Raw genomic sequence first — 12,684 nt, forward strand, 5'->3', positions numbered from 1 at the left:
ACAGTAAAAATCTCATACCACTTTCTGTAAAATCCGAGTTAAAGTTCCCCATTACAGTCTTTAAAAAAGTGTTATCTTGAAAGTAATTGCTCTTGTCTGTAGAGTTATTTTGTATAAATGTCTTTAATAAATAATTTAGGTTTATACGGAATAAAATATTAATGCAGATGACTGGAGAGCAAATCCTGTGATACAGTAAATTCTTGCTATGGGCAAATGCCTTCAGATTTCTGATAAAGTGAACGTTTTTTTAGTCCCTAATTTTATTAATATCTTTTGATAAGTGAAATCACATCCCTGTTGGAAAATATTATATAAATTATTTGATTTTTAAAAATCATATTAAATCACCAAAAAAACCCTTAAACACCAAAATCGCATAAGGTTAGATTAACACTAAATAACACTCAATAAGTTTTAAGCGATGACTGAATGTTTACCCAATGCAGACAACAGACAGCATCTCCATTCACCTAAAAGTCACAGATGGCAAGGAGTATCCAAGGACTCTTGTAAGTGTGTATTAATAGCACATTAAGTCAAGAAATCATGGAAGTTACAGAGCATGAAGAAACACTGCTGACCCATTTGAACTATCGGGGGAAGAGCTCTTACCTTCCCTTCCTTTATTTTGGTTCCAATAATTTGTCGTCTCTGTTGGATTATTTCAATGAGCAGGTCACATTCCTCGGTCAGCTTGGTTTCTTGTCGCGATGCATTCACCTGAAGAGCAAGTCACCTTGGTTAGAAAATTCTGGTCTTTTTCATTTTATTTTTAATTTAAAATGATCATTTCTAAAAATTTGTTTGCATTTTTCATTTTGTTTCATAAATTTTGTTCTGTTTACTTTCCCTATTCTGGACCTTGAAATATGGATATGAAAATACTCTGTCTGGACTTTTGAATAATGTATCACTGTACAGACAAACTCATCACTATTTCTAACCAAAGTCAAATAGGACCTGTCAGGTGCTGTGTAACCTTAACTCTAGTTGACATCAGTGAGCGTTGAGTGCCCGCACCATCCTTCACTGGGTGCTTAGCCCTCACAGTATCAAGCCCTAAGTAGGGTTCAAATAAAGAACACTTATGTAGCTTATTACCACGGCTTATACACAACAGCCCATGAAAAAGATCAATGATTTAATATTAGGTGTGTTTGAGATTCTTCTCATTCTTCTCAGTAACAAAATAGTGTTAAAACAATTGTGATTATACACAGAGAGAGAACGAGAGCGAGAGAGAGGTCTCAGGGTTGGTCAAATTTTTTTTTGTCAAAACTGTTTTTTAATGGAAAACTGGTGGTGATGATGGTGATTGGGGGGGGGGCAGGGAGGAACATAAAAAATGTCCATGGAAAATGTTTGCTCTCTCTGCAAAATTTCAACTTTGTGTAAACAAACAAACAAAAAAAAACCCACCCCAAGTGCCCCAAAAAACAGAAAAGGTTTTTTCTTTTCTTTTATTTCAGTCAAAAAGTTTTTGGATTTTCAGTTTTTCAGTTTAAAGTCAAAATTTTCCAAGGGGGTTGGGTGGGAAGAATACCACTTTTCAAGCAGCTCTTTTTTATATATTCTACATACGAGAAACCAGAAGTATAACAATGGTTGTTTCAGAGTGTATCACTAGTTGACGGAAGGAATATACAGTGTAGACATTGTTCTTTATAATGCTTGAATTTTAAACTATAGAACACAATGCTTAAGGAAATGGAGGGTAGGCTGTTGCAAAGTGCTCCACTTGGGAAGGAAAAATCAGTTTCACACATACAGAATGGGAAGAGACTGTCTAGGAAGGAGTACGGCAGAAAGGGATCTAGGGGTTATAGTGGACCACAAGCTAAATATGAGTCAACAGTGTGATGCTGTTGCAAAAAAAGCAAACGTGATTCTGGGATGTATTAACAGGTGTGTTGTGAGCAAGACACGAGAAGTCATTCTTCTGCTCTACTCTGCGCTGGTTAGGCCTCAGCTGGAGTATTGTGTCCAGTTCTGGGCACCGCATTTCAAGAAAGATGTGGAGAAATTGGAAAGGGTCCAGAGAAGAGCAACAAGAATGATTAAAGGTCTTGAGAACATGACCTATGAAGGAAGGCTGAAAGAATTGGGTTTGTTTAGTTTGGAAAAGAGAAGACTGAGAGGGGACATGATAGCAGTTTTCAGGTATCAAAAAGGGTGTCATAAGGAGGAGGGAGAAAACTTGTTCACCTTAGCCTCTGAGGATAGAACAAGAAGCAATGGGCTTAAACTGCAGCAAGGGAGGTCTAGGTTGGACATTAGGAAAAAGTTCCTAACTGTCAGGGTGGTTAAACACTGGAATAAATTGCCTAGGGAGGTTGTGGAATCTCCATCTCTGGAGATATTTAAGAGTAGGTTAGATAAATGTCTATCAGGGATGGTCTAGACAGTATTTGGTCCTGCCATGCGGGCAGGGGACTGGACTCGATGACCTCTCGAGGTCCCTTCCAGTCCTAGAATCTATGAATCTATGAATCATATGAATCTATGAATCTCATCTTTATATTATAGTATTTATACAGTGCAACAAGAATGAAATTTACAGACAAGTAAACTGACAGCTCCTTGCCTGAAGATTACAAAAAGGACCCTAGTCCAGCAAAGCATTTAAACATGTATCGACCTTTAAGCACATTAATAGTCCCTTGTACTTAAATTTAAGCAGGTGCTTAAACACGTTATTGGATCAGGGCCAATTTTACAAAGTTCCCTCTTATGTGAACAGCCTTTATGCCCCTCAGCCTAACTGTAGGGTACAAAACCCAGATTTTATTACCAGAACAATCAAGGTTTAGCCACTTTATACCATAGGCTTAAACATTAATAGAGGTTTATAATACTTAAATGTATTTTCAATCCTGAAATGCTGTTTGGTCCAATAACCCTGGAGGAGGGGGCCTAAGTGGTGCTGCTGAGTGCTGGAGATGTCTGCCCTGACATAGGTGAAGTGGAGATGTGGGCCTGTTTTCAATGGTGTGTGCATTAGAGATGTTAATAACAATAATCGGTTTTACTTGCTGTCAGAAACGAGCGCCCACAGCTCTGCCTGCTCAGTTGTCAGGCTGTCAGTCAATGCAACTGGGCCACAGCAGAGCCATGATTGGCTCAGGCAGTCAGGTGGCTTGCCCTTAAGGCCAGCAGCTGCAGAGGTTTTGTGGCTACTTAATGCCCCTGTCTGCAGCTTCTCTGCCTCCATGTGCTCGCCTCACTCCAAGTCCTGTTCCTGCCTTGCTCCAAGCCTGGACCCTGCCCTGCACCTGGCTGCATTCCAGTCCAGTTCCAGCCTTGCTGCTGCCTTGGAACCAACCCTGCTTTCCCTGACTCCTGGTAATCCATTTCTCACCCTTGGCTCTGATTCCTGGCTCTGACTCAGTCTTTACCCTTGGCTCTGGCATTTGGACTCTGACTACAGTTCTGACCCTTGGCCTTGGTTCCTGGTTCTGACTTTGTCTTGACCCTTGGATTTGGTTTTGACTTTGGCTCTGACCACTAGGCATGACCACCTGGTCTCCTGACGCATGTTCCTACTGGTCACTTTTGTCATCCTGCACCTCTGCAGAATTGCTTTTAACCAATTGTACTATTTTCTAATCACAACCCTGCCCTTCTGACTTCTAGTTGACTAGATGGATTGAAATTCCTTTTGACAAAGCAAGGAATCCTAAACTGGTGCAAATTAGGGTAAAACTCAATCTTGGTATAAAAGGGTGCAATTTTTTTATGTCAATGCTCACTTACGTCATGGTTGGCTGGTGCTTAGATTAATTACTTTATCGCTTAAACAGGATTTCTGACTAGCTTCCACTCAATGTGTAATTTCTATCACCATTTATATCCCTGATTAAATTAGCCTATAGGACCAAATTCATCTATAGTGTAACTCTCCAGACATCAGGGGAGTCACACTAGGGCTAAATATAGCCAACAATGTTTTATTTAGTGCCAAGTTTGTTTAAGACAGGGGAAAAAATTAACATGCATCCACCAAAATTATATGAATAATAAAATGGTTCCAAAACTTTTCCTTTTTGATCCCTTACTCAATGAACACAGATTTCTCTTTTCTTTGAAACTAGAAAAATTTTAAAATTCTTTTGAACACATATCCAATTTTTATAGCTTATACAAAATTATTAAAGTGGAAAATGTATTTCAAAATTTTTGGAAAACATGTCCAAGACTATTAAAAATGCTAGTTCATTTTCTATGTTTTTCTGATCCCCTTTCTGAAATATTGATACATTATCTTATCATATTTGCAGGCTACATAGGGCCTATTCACTACATGGTACTTAATTAAGCACATGCCTAACTGACTTTAAGTACCAGTGAAGCCAATGGGACTACTCATGAACTTAAAAAGTTATGTCTGAGCCTACATACCCTGCTGAATTGGGGCCTTAACTGTTACTTTCAACCTAATATTTTCTAGCCTTAAAATATCATTTTACAACATATACTAAGAAATGTACTTAAAACAGACTGGTATGGCTTTGTGCTTTGGCTACACGATATTGTTCTCTGCTGCCATAAAAGAGACAAGGTCTGACTCTAGTCCTATTATTATTATCATAACGAAATAATCATTTTTATTTCTGCACTGCTTAAGGACTCTAAACAGGCTCTATACAAACTGATAACTGGAAGACAGTTCTCCCAATCTAAGATGTAGAAAATGTGCGACAGGTAAAATAAACTAAACAAACGGGGGTTGGGGTGGAGGATAGGATGGAAGGACAAGGTAACAGTAGTGGCCTGTGTTTCCATCAGTGAGTGGTCACAGTAGCCAGAGGTCTCTTTCTTGCTCTGTGATCTGGTAGGAGTTAGGAATGCTTTAGAAGTAAGTTGCAACACACCCAGGCCCCTCAAGAAACAGGGTTGTCCCATGTTGCCTCAATACAGTGATCCATCTTGCTGACTAACGGGCTCTTCAGGGAGCACCTCAAATCTTTTCCAAATAGAAAGATGACTGCTAGGCTGAGCTTCAAAGTGAGTGGGAATGTAGAGAAAAATGGGTGCTCCTCAGAGCAATGGGAGAAATTAGGGCAGCTGTTTTAGTTCTCCTACAACTGAGAACTGTCTTGGAAAGAGTTCTGCTCTCTGAGAGGCTGCCTAGACTTGCTATTCAGAGACTTAGTCAAATTGTGGTTTAGGTCATAAGCAAAATGGTTGTGGTGGTTTCAAAGTCCTTAGCAGATGTTTGGTAAATCGCCAAATTATAACACAATGGGCAACTCAATTACAGCCAATCTTCTGCTGCTAGCTCAACCTTAATTTGGCAAAGAGTGAACTCACAGGGCTAACCTCACACCTACTAGCACTTGTGTAATTCACATCTCTGAGCCAAAAGTGTTTTGTGGTCTCCTAGCAAGATTTGCCTCATGGGAGCACAGCTCTCCCTCTGGAGTTCATCAGAGGTTGGCAGCTTTAACTTGTGGTTGGGTCTGCATAGGAGCCCTCCTGTCAGAAACATGGTCCCTGTCATGAGGCACTGACAATCTAAGTACAAGACAAGAAACAACAGACAGACTGAGAGTACAAGGAAACTGAGACAATATTAGTCAGCATGATCAGCAGAGTGGTCTCAGAACACCAGAAGCCTAACCATTATCATAGCTTGAGACTAGGCTTAAAAAAAAAAATATAGCTGAGTGAATCGTTTTCATAAAACAATTGATATCATTGTAATTCAGTTTCCCAATGTTATTCTTTATTTGTGCCCATACAATATTTCCATAACCATCAAAAGAGACTATGTCCCTCAATTTCCTTAATGGCTTAGTGTGTAAATTATCTATTTTTCTAAAACATTTCTTAAAGTCCATTTTAAGAACTTGTTTTTAAACTTATCCAAATAGGACAATTAGCTCATGGTATAAAAATTATCATCTTATCAATGCACTGAGACACCAACACATGAGAACAATGTAATGGAAATACAAGGGATAATGAATGATAATCAGCAACAAAAAGGCATTTTCTTCTCGTTTCCATCTTTGGATGATGAGACTGGATGTGTGCTGTGAGGTCAAACTTCTTCCCTTTTATGTCTGTCTGATACTATGTGAGGCATAAACTAGCATTCTCTAGAAAATTGGAATAAAACGCTTTCAGATTTTTTTCTAGTCTGAATGCAACACTGATTTTATCAATTATGACAAATTGTGCCTTTGGAAATATGTGATATTAATCAGCTTGCCCTCCGAATAGATCTACAACTTTATTCTAAATTGGGGCTGGAGAAAGGAACGGTCATCTCCCATTTCAAGTGTGCCACAGGCTTTGTTTTTTTTGTTTGTTTTCTAAGTCTTATCGACATTTTTCTCTAACCAGGAAATCTGGATTTAGAGACAGTTTCAGAGCAGGTTTAAAAAAAGGTCAGTACAAAAATAAACCAACGTATACAGGCTACCTAAGAATTTTGTGAACGACGTCTCCATTAAGCCAGGGTAGTTGAACCAGTTTGGGTCAAATGACACCAACATCTGCCTGAAGAGAAAATCCAATCAAACTTTTTCTGAGCTTGGAAAGTGTCTGTGTTAGTTTTTAAAATATTGTCATTTTACATGCTTCTGCACCACTATTGGGAGCAGATTGATAAGTGACTAAGCAACATGAAAAAGGCTGTCATCAAATATTTCCAACCCAATCAAAATTTAAAAAGATCAGAAATCTCATGAAACGTCTATTCTTGTAAGATTTCCAGCAAAAAAGCCTTCACATCAAGGGTGTTTGGAATATTCTGATAAAGACCACGAAAATCACAGTGCCATTACGTTCCAGACATGTGTATGCCTTTGACTGTAAACAAAATAAACACTAGATTTGATGAAAATGAGGCTAGAAGAGTTATTTTGTTGTTTTCTATAACCACATATGTGGCAGCAGCTGAGGCATAGATAGTGGTGTGTGTTTTTTTTCAGGATCAGAAGGAAAACTAAAAAATGGTTACTCACACGACAGTAACTGTGCTTCTTTGAGATGTAGTCAGTGTGGAACTCACTGTAACTGCACGTGCCCCTGGTGTGCTCAAAATAGGAGTCTTTGAATAGCAGTGTCCATTGGGGCCACACACAAGCCCTGTACCTCCTCATGTTCCTTTGCAATTCAAAGCCTTTGTTGCTGAAGATTTTGTACAGAGAATAGGTTGTGGGATCCATACAGACTACAACATCTTAAAGAACCAGTCACACAATAGGCAAATAACCTATTCTTTCTTCAAATGCTAGTGTGGATCCCACTGTAGGTGACTGGCAAACAGTACCAGTATGAACTCAGGAGGGTGGGAATGAGAAGTTTCTGCTGCATTCATCAAATGATGATAAAAGAATGGCTTTCCCAAGCTTCGCATCAGATGGCTGGTTGCCATGTCAAGGTAATGACGTCGAACAAATATCAGAGGGTTACTCCATGTTGCTGCCTTGCAGATCTCAGAGATTTCTGAAGCAGGCTGAAGATGCTGTCGGGTTGTGCCTTGACATTCAGAGGGAGAGGTCTTGCCAGCTAACTGATAGATGGCAGATATACAACACAGTACATGTTCAGGGATTCTGACTTGACCTTTCAATGAGCCAGATATGGCCACAAAGAGGTGGAGAGATAGTCTAAAAGGTATGGTCTTGTTAACATAATAGAGCCAGGCTCTTGAAATGCCCAAAGCATGTTAGCTTCTTTTCTTCCTGTATTGAGTGTGGTTTGGGGAAGAAGGCCAGTAAATTGACTGATTTTAGGTGAAAGTCTGAGACCACCGGGATGTAGGGTGTGGTCTGAACACTGCCTTGTCCCTATGAAAGGATGTGTGAGGAGTCTAAGCCACGAAGGCTTCAAACTCACTGACCCTCAGTGCCACGGAGAGAGCAACCAGAAAAACCCTCTTGAGGGTAGGATGATATGCTGAGCAATCCAGCAGCTGCCTAAAAGGAGGTTCTATGAATTTTAGGACAATAATGTTGAGTAAGTTCTCTAACAGGTGGGCAAGTATGCAGGAGGCCCTTAAGGAATTTTGATCCCACTCAGTCCTGTAACAAAGCCCTGGAGGGCCCTGATCCAAGAATAGGTCAAGGCCCCCCTCACCAGCTTACTCATCCTCTAGCCTCCCACTTTACCCTTGGGGCTGGGGACCTTCTCCCCATCCTTCCTCCTCAACCCTCCCCTGGCCTCCGCATCCCCTGCCCAGGGATGGGTGCCCCCTGCAACCCATCCCCTGGAGCTGCTCAGCTCAACCAGAATGAGACCCAGGCACCCCCTGCTTGGTCCCCTACACTCTGCCATCCCAGTCTGCACCTCCTGTCTGGCTCCCAGCAAACCCCACATCTCCCAGTCTGCCCCCCACACCTTTTCAGATTAGCTTCTTGCCATTGAAGTGGCATCTGGAGCAGAGGCCAGGAGCTGCCCAGGCAGCAGAGCCTATGTGGGGCTGAAGTCCCACCAGTGCTGGCAGTGCCACCAGGAGAAGCTCTGAGCCATTGCCACAATCTTACCTGTGCCATGGGTGGGGAGCAGCTGGGGAGAAGGCAGGAACACTTCCCTGGCAGCCTGCTCCTCGGAGCCCCATCTGGCAGCTGCCCTCTTCCACTTGGCAGCCCCACTAGCCTCATCCCCTGCCACCGCCACCATCAGACATTGAAGGAACTAGAGGAGGTCCTGAAAACTTCTAAAATAGCCAGATGTCCAGTCTGCCTAAGAGGGCCTCTGCTAGTTGAGCCACCATAAACTTGGCACAACTGAAGATAGCCTTAGTCTTTAAGCAGTGTACAGGGTTATCTCTGTGCTCGCTGAATCAGTCCATGCCTTCAAAGGGCTTGCACTTCTCTGGGAATACCTGATGTCTGAAGCTAGGAAGCTCTTTACGTCATCTCCTCCATGGATCTGGCCACGGTGTCTGAAGCATTGTGGAGCATTTTGGCTACTAACTGTCCCTCTCTGATTCTCTCTTTGAGCTTTTGGCTGTTATCAGGTGGGAGCTTTAACAGAAAGCGTGTCACCCTCTCCCAGGCGCAAAAAAAAAAAAGAAAAAAGCCAGATGGGCCTGATAGTTTTGATACTTTTGCACCTGTAGCTGAAGGGAGGCAGAGGAATACGATATCCTCATGAATAATCCTCATGAATAATCCAGCTTTCTGGGCCCTTATCCTTCGGGGTGATTTTGTTGGACTTGGATTTCTCCTGCACTGCTGACATGGCTGAGGAGTTTGGGCTGGGGTGGGCACAGAAGTACTCAGACCCTTGTTTGAGTGACTTGGTACCTCTTCTTCAACCGTATTGTGGTGGATGGTTGTGATGCTTTGGGGGTTCACTCAGACTAGTAAGGGGTTCTGTTACCACCTGCCCTAAAATGTGCTGTGCAGCTTTGTCCCAGAGCGCTCACTCCAGCGGAATGCTCACAGCACAATGATCTCACTAGCCCACTTACTCTTCACAGAGTGACCCCAACAACACTTCCAGTCCCGAGTCTCCCCAAAATAATCTCCACTGCAGTGTCCAGTCCTTCTAACAGACACGCGCGGAGGTAACACCAAGTTCACTCCATCCAAAGAGCCAGTACATACAACAGTTTGTTAGAATAACTGGGGTGATACACTCCACCTTAATACACAGCACTGAGATGGTTTGTAGTAAAACTAAGAATAAATTTAGTAACAAAGAGCATAGATTTAAGTGATTTCAAGCAAGAGTGAACAAGATATGAAAGGATTACACACACAACAATAACAACATGCTTTCTAGTGTCTAGAACTTGATTCTAGCAAGATCCAGTTTTGCCTAACAGTTTCTTACTCACACCAAGTTGTCACATTCTCCAAGTTGTTTAGCAGGGTGACCCAGCTTAGATACAAAGCACTGGCTTCTTTGTTCTCCCAGGTGATGGATATCCCAGAGGCTTTCAGCAGTTCCTTTATCCCCAAAGTTTCTTTGTCTTCAAAGTAAGAAAGCTATCCTGGGGGTTCAGCTTTGTATGTCCACCAGGGAGCTGACACCATGCTAATTTTGCAGTCTCCTGTGATTTTTTTTCCCCAATGCAAACGATTTTCCTACAATCTCTGATGCAAATAAGTAGCCTATTGTTCCAGTCCCTGATCATGCCTAGTTCAATTTGCAATTGAGGCAAAGTGGTGTTTGCCTTTCTCCTTAGTCTGGAAAAATGTTTTGCCTCCTTTTGCAGACTTCAGAACATAAAATCAGTGAGTATCCATAATTTCACATGTAGCATTGTTACATACATTTCATAGTAATATCAGTGGCCATCATGTTCTTAGTTTTCAATGATATTCCAAGACATGTTTTAAATATTATGACAACAGCGTGCAAGTTGCAGGGAGCTGGTCAGGCCAACTGAGTTTTATGGTTACATATCAGGGAACCCTTGCCATCTGGCGCTGTGGTGTTCCTAGGATCATAGTCGTGGCAGGTGTTTGCCCAGGACCTTAGCAGTCCTTCATTTATTGGAAGGGCAATTCTAGCTGGGCCTGAAGTTGCCAGCATGTCAAACAACTGATGAGATTTTTCTTGTATGACAGACAGGTATATTTCTGGTATCTGCGATTCTTATAAAGTAATTCTTGTAATGACAGGAAGTCAACTGGCACTGATAGAGTCCCTGCTTCATCAGGGGGTGAACAGTAAAAGTCCTTGGATGGTGAGGCAGGATGTTATTGCTGTTTCTCCTCAGGTCCCATATCTGACAGTTCTTGGCATTCTCTTCTGCCCAGTGTCAGTGGTTTAGCTAGGGATGCCATTTGTGAGTACAATCTCGGCTTCTTTCTGGAATGGAATGGAGATTGACTCCTGGAAGTGTGTGTGGGGGTAGACCCGACTTAGCCCAATAAAGTCATGATGGCATGCTATATGGATATGGCTGGCTGGTCTGGCACTGGCTAGTCCAGTGTCATTTCCAATGTGGTTATGGCTGAGGTCTGTAAGGAAAGCCACTTGGTTCTTTCTGTGGTCTCACCCGTGGATCTCAGGAAAGAGGGTTCTCTACTGGAAGGAGGCAAGAACGTGTGCCACTGTGATAGACAGGACGAGTAGATTTCCCTTTAGAGGCAGTGCAAAGGTACACTGGGTCTGCACATCAGTACCAGTAATTGTCTCAGAACTGAGGTCCTTCTGGATTCCTCCAGGGACACGTCTGGTGGCAACAATGACACTGACAATATTGACACTGACATCAGTACTTGTGCAGTCAGCAGTAGGGAAGTTTCCCTCTGTGAAGAGATGATAGGTGTCTCCTTGTTACTAGCCCTCGACTCCATTTGGGGCTTAGTGGCTTTCTTCCTGGAGGCCATGTGAGGTCTTCCCTCTGCAAAGACATTGAGCTCTGCCTACAGTCTCTGACTTAATTCTCAGGGCAGCCTCTCTTGCTGCTGGACATGGCACCTGCTTCAATGCCAATAGTGTTGGCTTACGAGCAGATGATGGAAAAGAGGAGACTCAGAGGGGACATGATAACAGTTTTCAAGTATATAAAAGGTTGTTACAAGGAGAACGGAGAAAAAGTTGTTCTTCTTAACCTCTGAGGATAGAACAAGAAGCAATAGGCTTAAATTGCAGCAAGGGAGGTTTAGGTTGGATATTAAGAAAAAACTTCCTAAATGTCAGGGTGGTTAAGCACTGGAATAAATTGCCTAGGAAGGTTGTGGAATCTTCATCATTGGAGATTTTTAAGAGGAGGTTAGACAAACACCTGTCAGGGATGGTTTAGATAATACTTAGTTCTGTTATGAGTGCAGGGGACTTGACTAGATGACTCTCGAGGTCCCTTCCAGTTCTATGATACTATGTCTTCAGTGCCAATTATGTTGACTTCAGCGCAGGGTCTTTGGTGCCTGGGTCTCCTCCCTGCTGGTTTTGAATGTCACATGTCTACTTGATGGGGGTGCTCATGGATTTTAATTTTTTGTCCATCGCCTGGTGTGTTCTGGTACCTGTTTCCTTCAGGCCTGAAGAGACCTTCATTGATTGCTTTTCAGTCAAATATCCTGTGACTTGTGAGTCCTCAAAGCACAACAACAGGCAAACCAGGTATCTTTTGGGTATTTGAAAAATGTAGAAAAACATCCAAAAATATTTATAATAAATTTCAATTGGTATTCTATTATTGTTTAACTGTGATTAATCAGGATTAATTTTTTTATCGAGGTAATTTGATTTGAGATAATTGCTTGAGTTAACAGTGATTAATTGACAGCCTTAATATCTACCATAGATACTGGTTACACATCATTAAAATAGTCTCGGAGGAAGCTGAATGCTCTGCTACTAAAAGATGCAAAATTTTGTTCCACAGTTGATTCAGTCATTTCTAACTTCAGAAAAGAAAATAAGCACTCATTTACCTCAGATACCATCTTTCAGGAAGCTCTAAAAGCTACTGTGAGCGATGAATGGATAAAGTATGCCTCTCAAAAGGAGAGAGGCTCAAATTACTAGCTCTCTGGATAAGAAAATAGATGAGTTGCAGAGAAGGGCATAAGACTGACTGAAATAATGAAAACCTCCTAAGTTCTCTAATAAATGCCAAATATAAATATAATGAATGCTTATCCAGCCGAGTCGAATTTGCCCTCAACAGGGTCAAAGATATTATGAATGGGGAGATAAAGCAGGTAAACTACTTGGCAAGATGGAACTAGCCAACAACATTATTTTTTTCTTACTATTACAAGA

At 41.8% G+C, this 12,684-nt stretch overlaps 1 protein-coding gene across 2 annotated transcripts in view; it reads right to left on the minus strand.

Annotated features, from left to right (window-relative positions):
• LOC113406219 (E3 ubiquitin-protein ligase Midline-1) overlaps positions 1 to 12,684 on the minus strand; it is a 354,834-nt gene that overhangs the window by 32,358 nt on the left and 309,792 nt on the right. For both annotated transcript variants that reach the window (XM_026649567.1, XM_026649563.1), the window contains exon 4: positions 616 to 723. In XM_026649567.1, coding sequence (XP_026505352.1) covers positions 616 to 723 — 108 coding nt within the window. The remainder of the gene's footprint in view (positions 1 to 615; positions 724 to 12,684) is intronic.

This window comes from Terrapene carolina, unplaced genomic scaffold (genome assembly GCF_002925995.2).
Source record: "Terrapene carolina triunguis isolate 2854851 unplaced genomic scaffold, T_m_triunguis-2.0 Scaffold23, whole genome shotgun sequence".
NCBI classification, from domain to species: domain Eukaryota; kingdom Metazoa; phylum Chordata; order Testudines; family Emydidae; genus Terrapene; species Terrapene triunguis.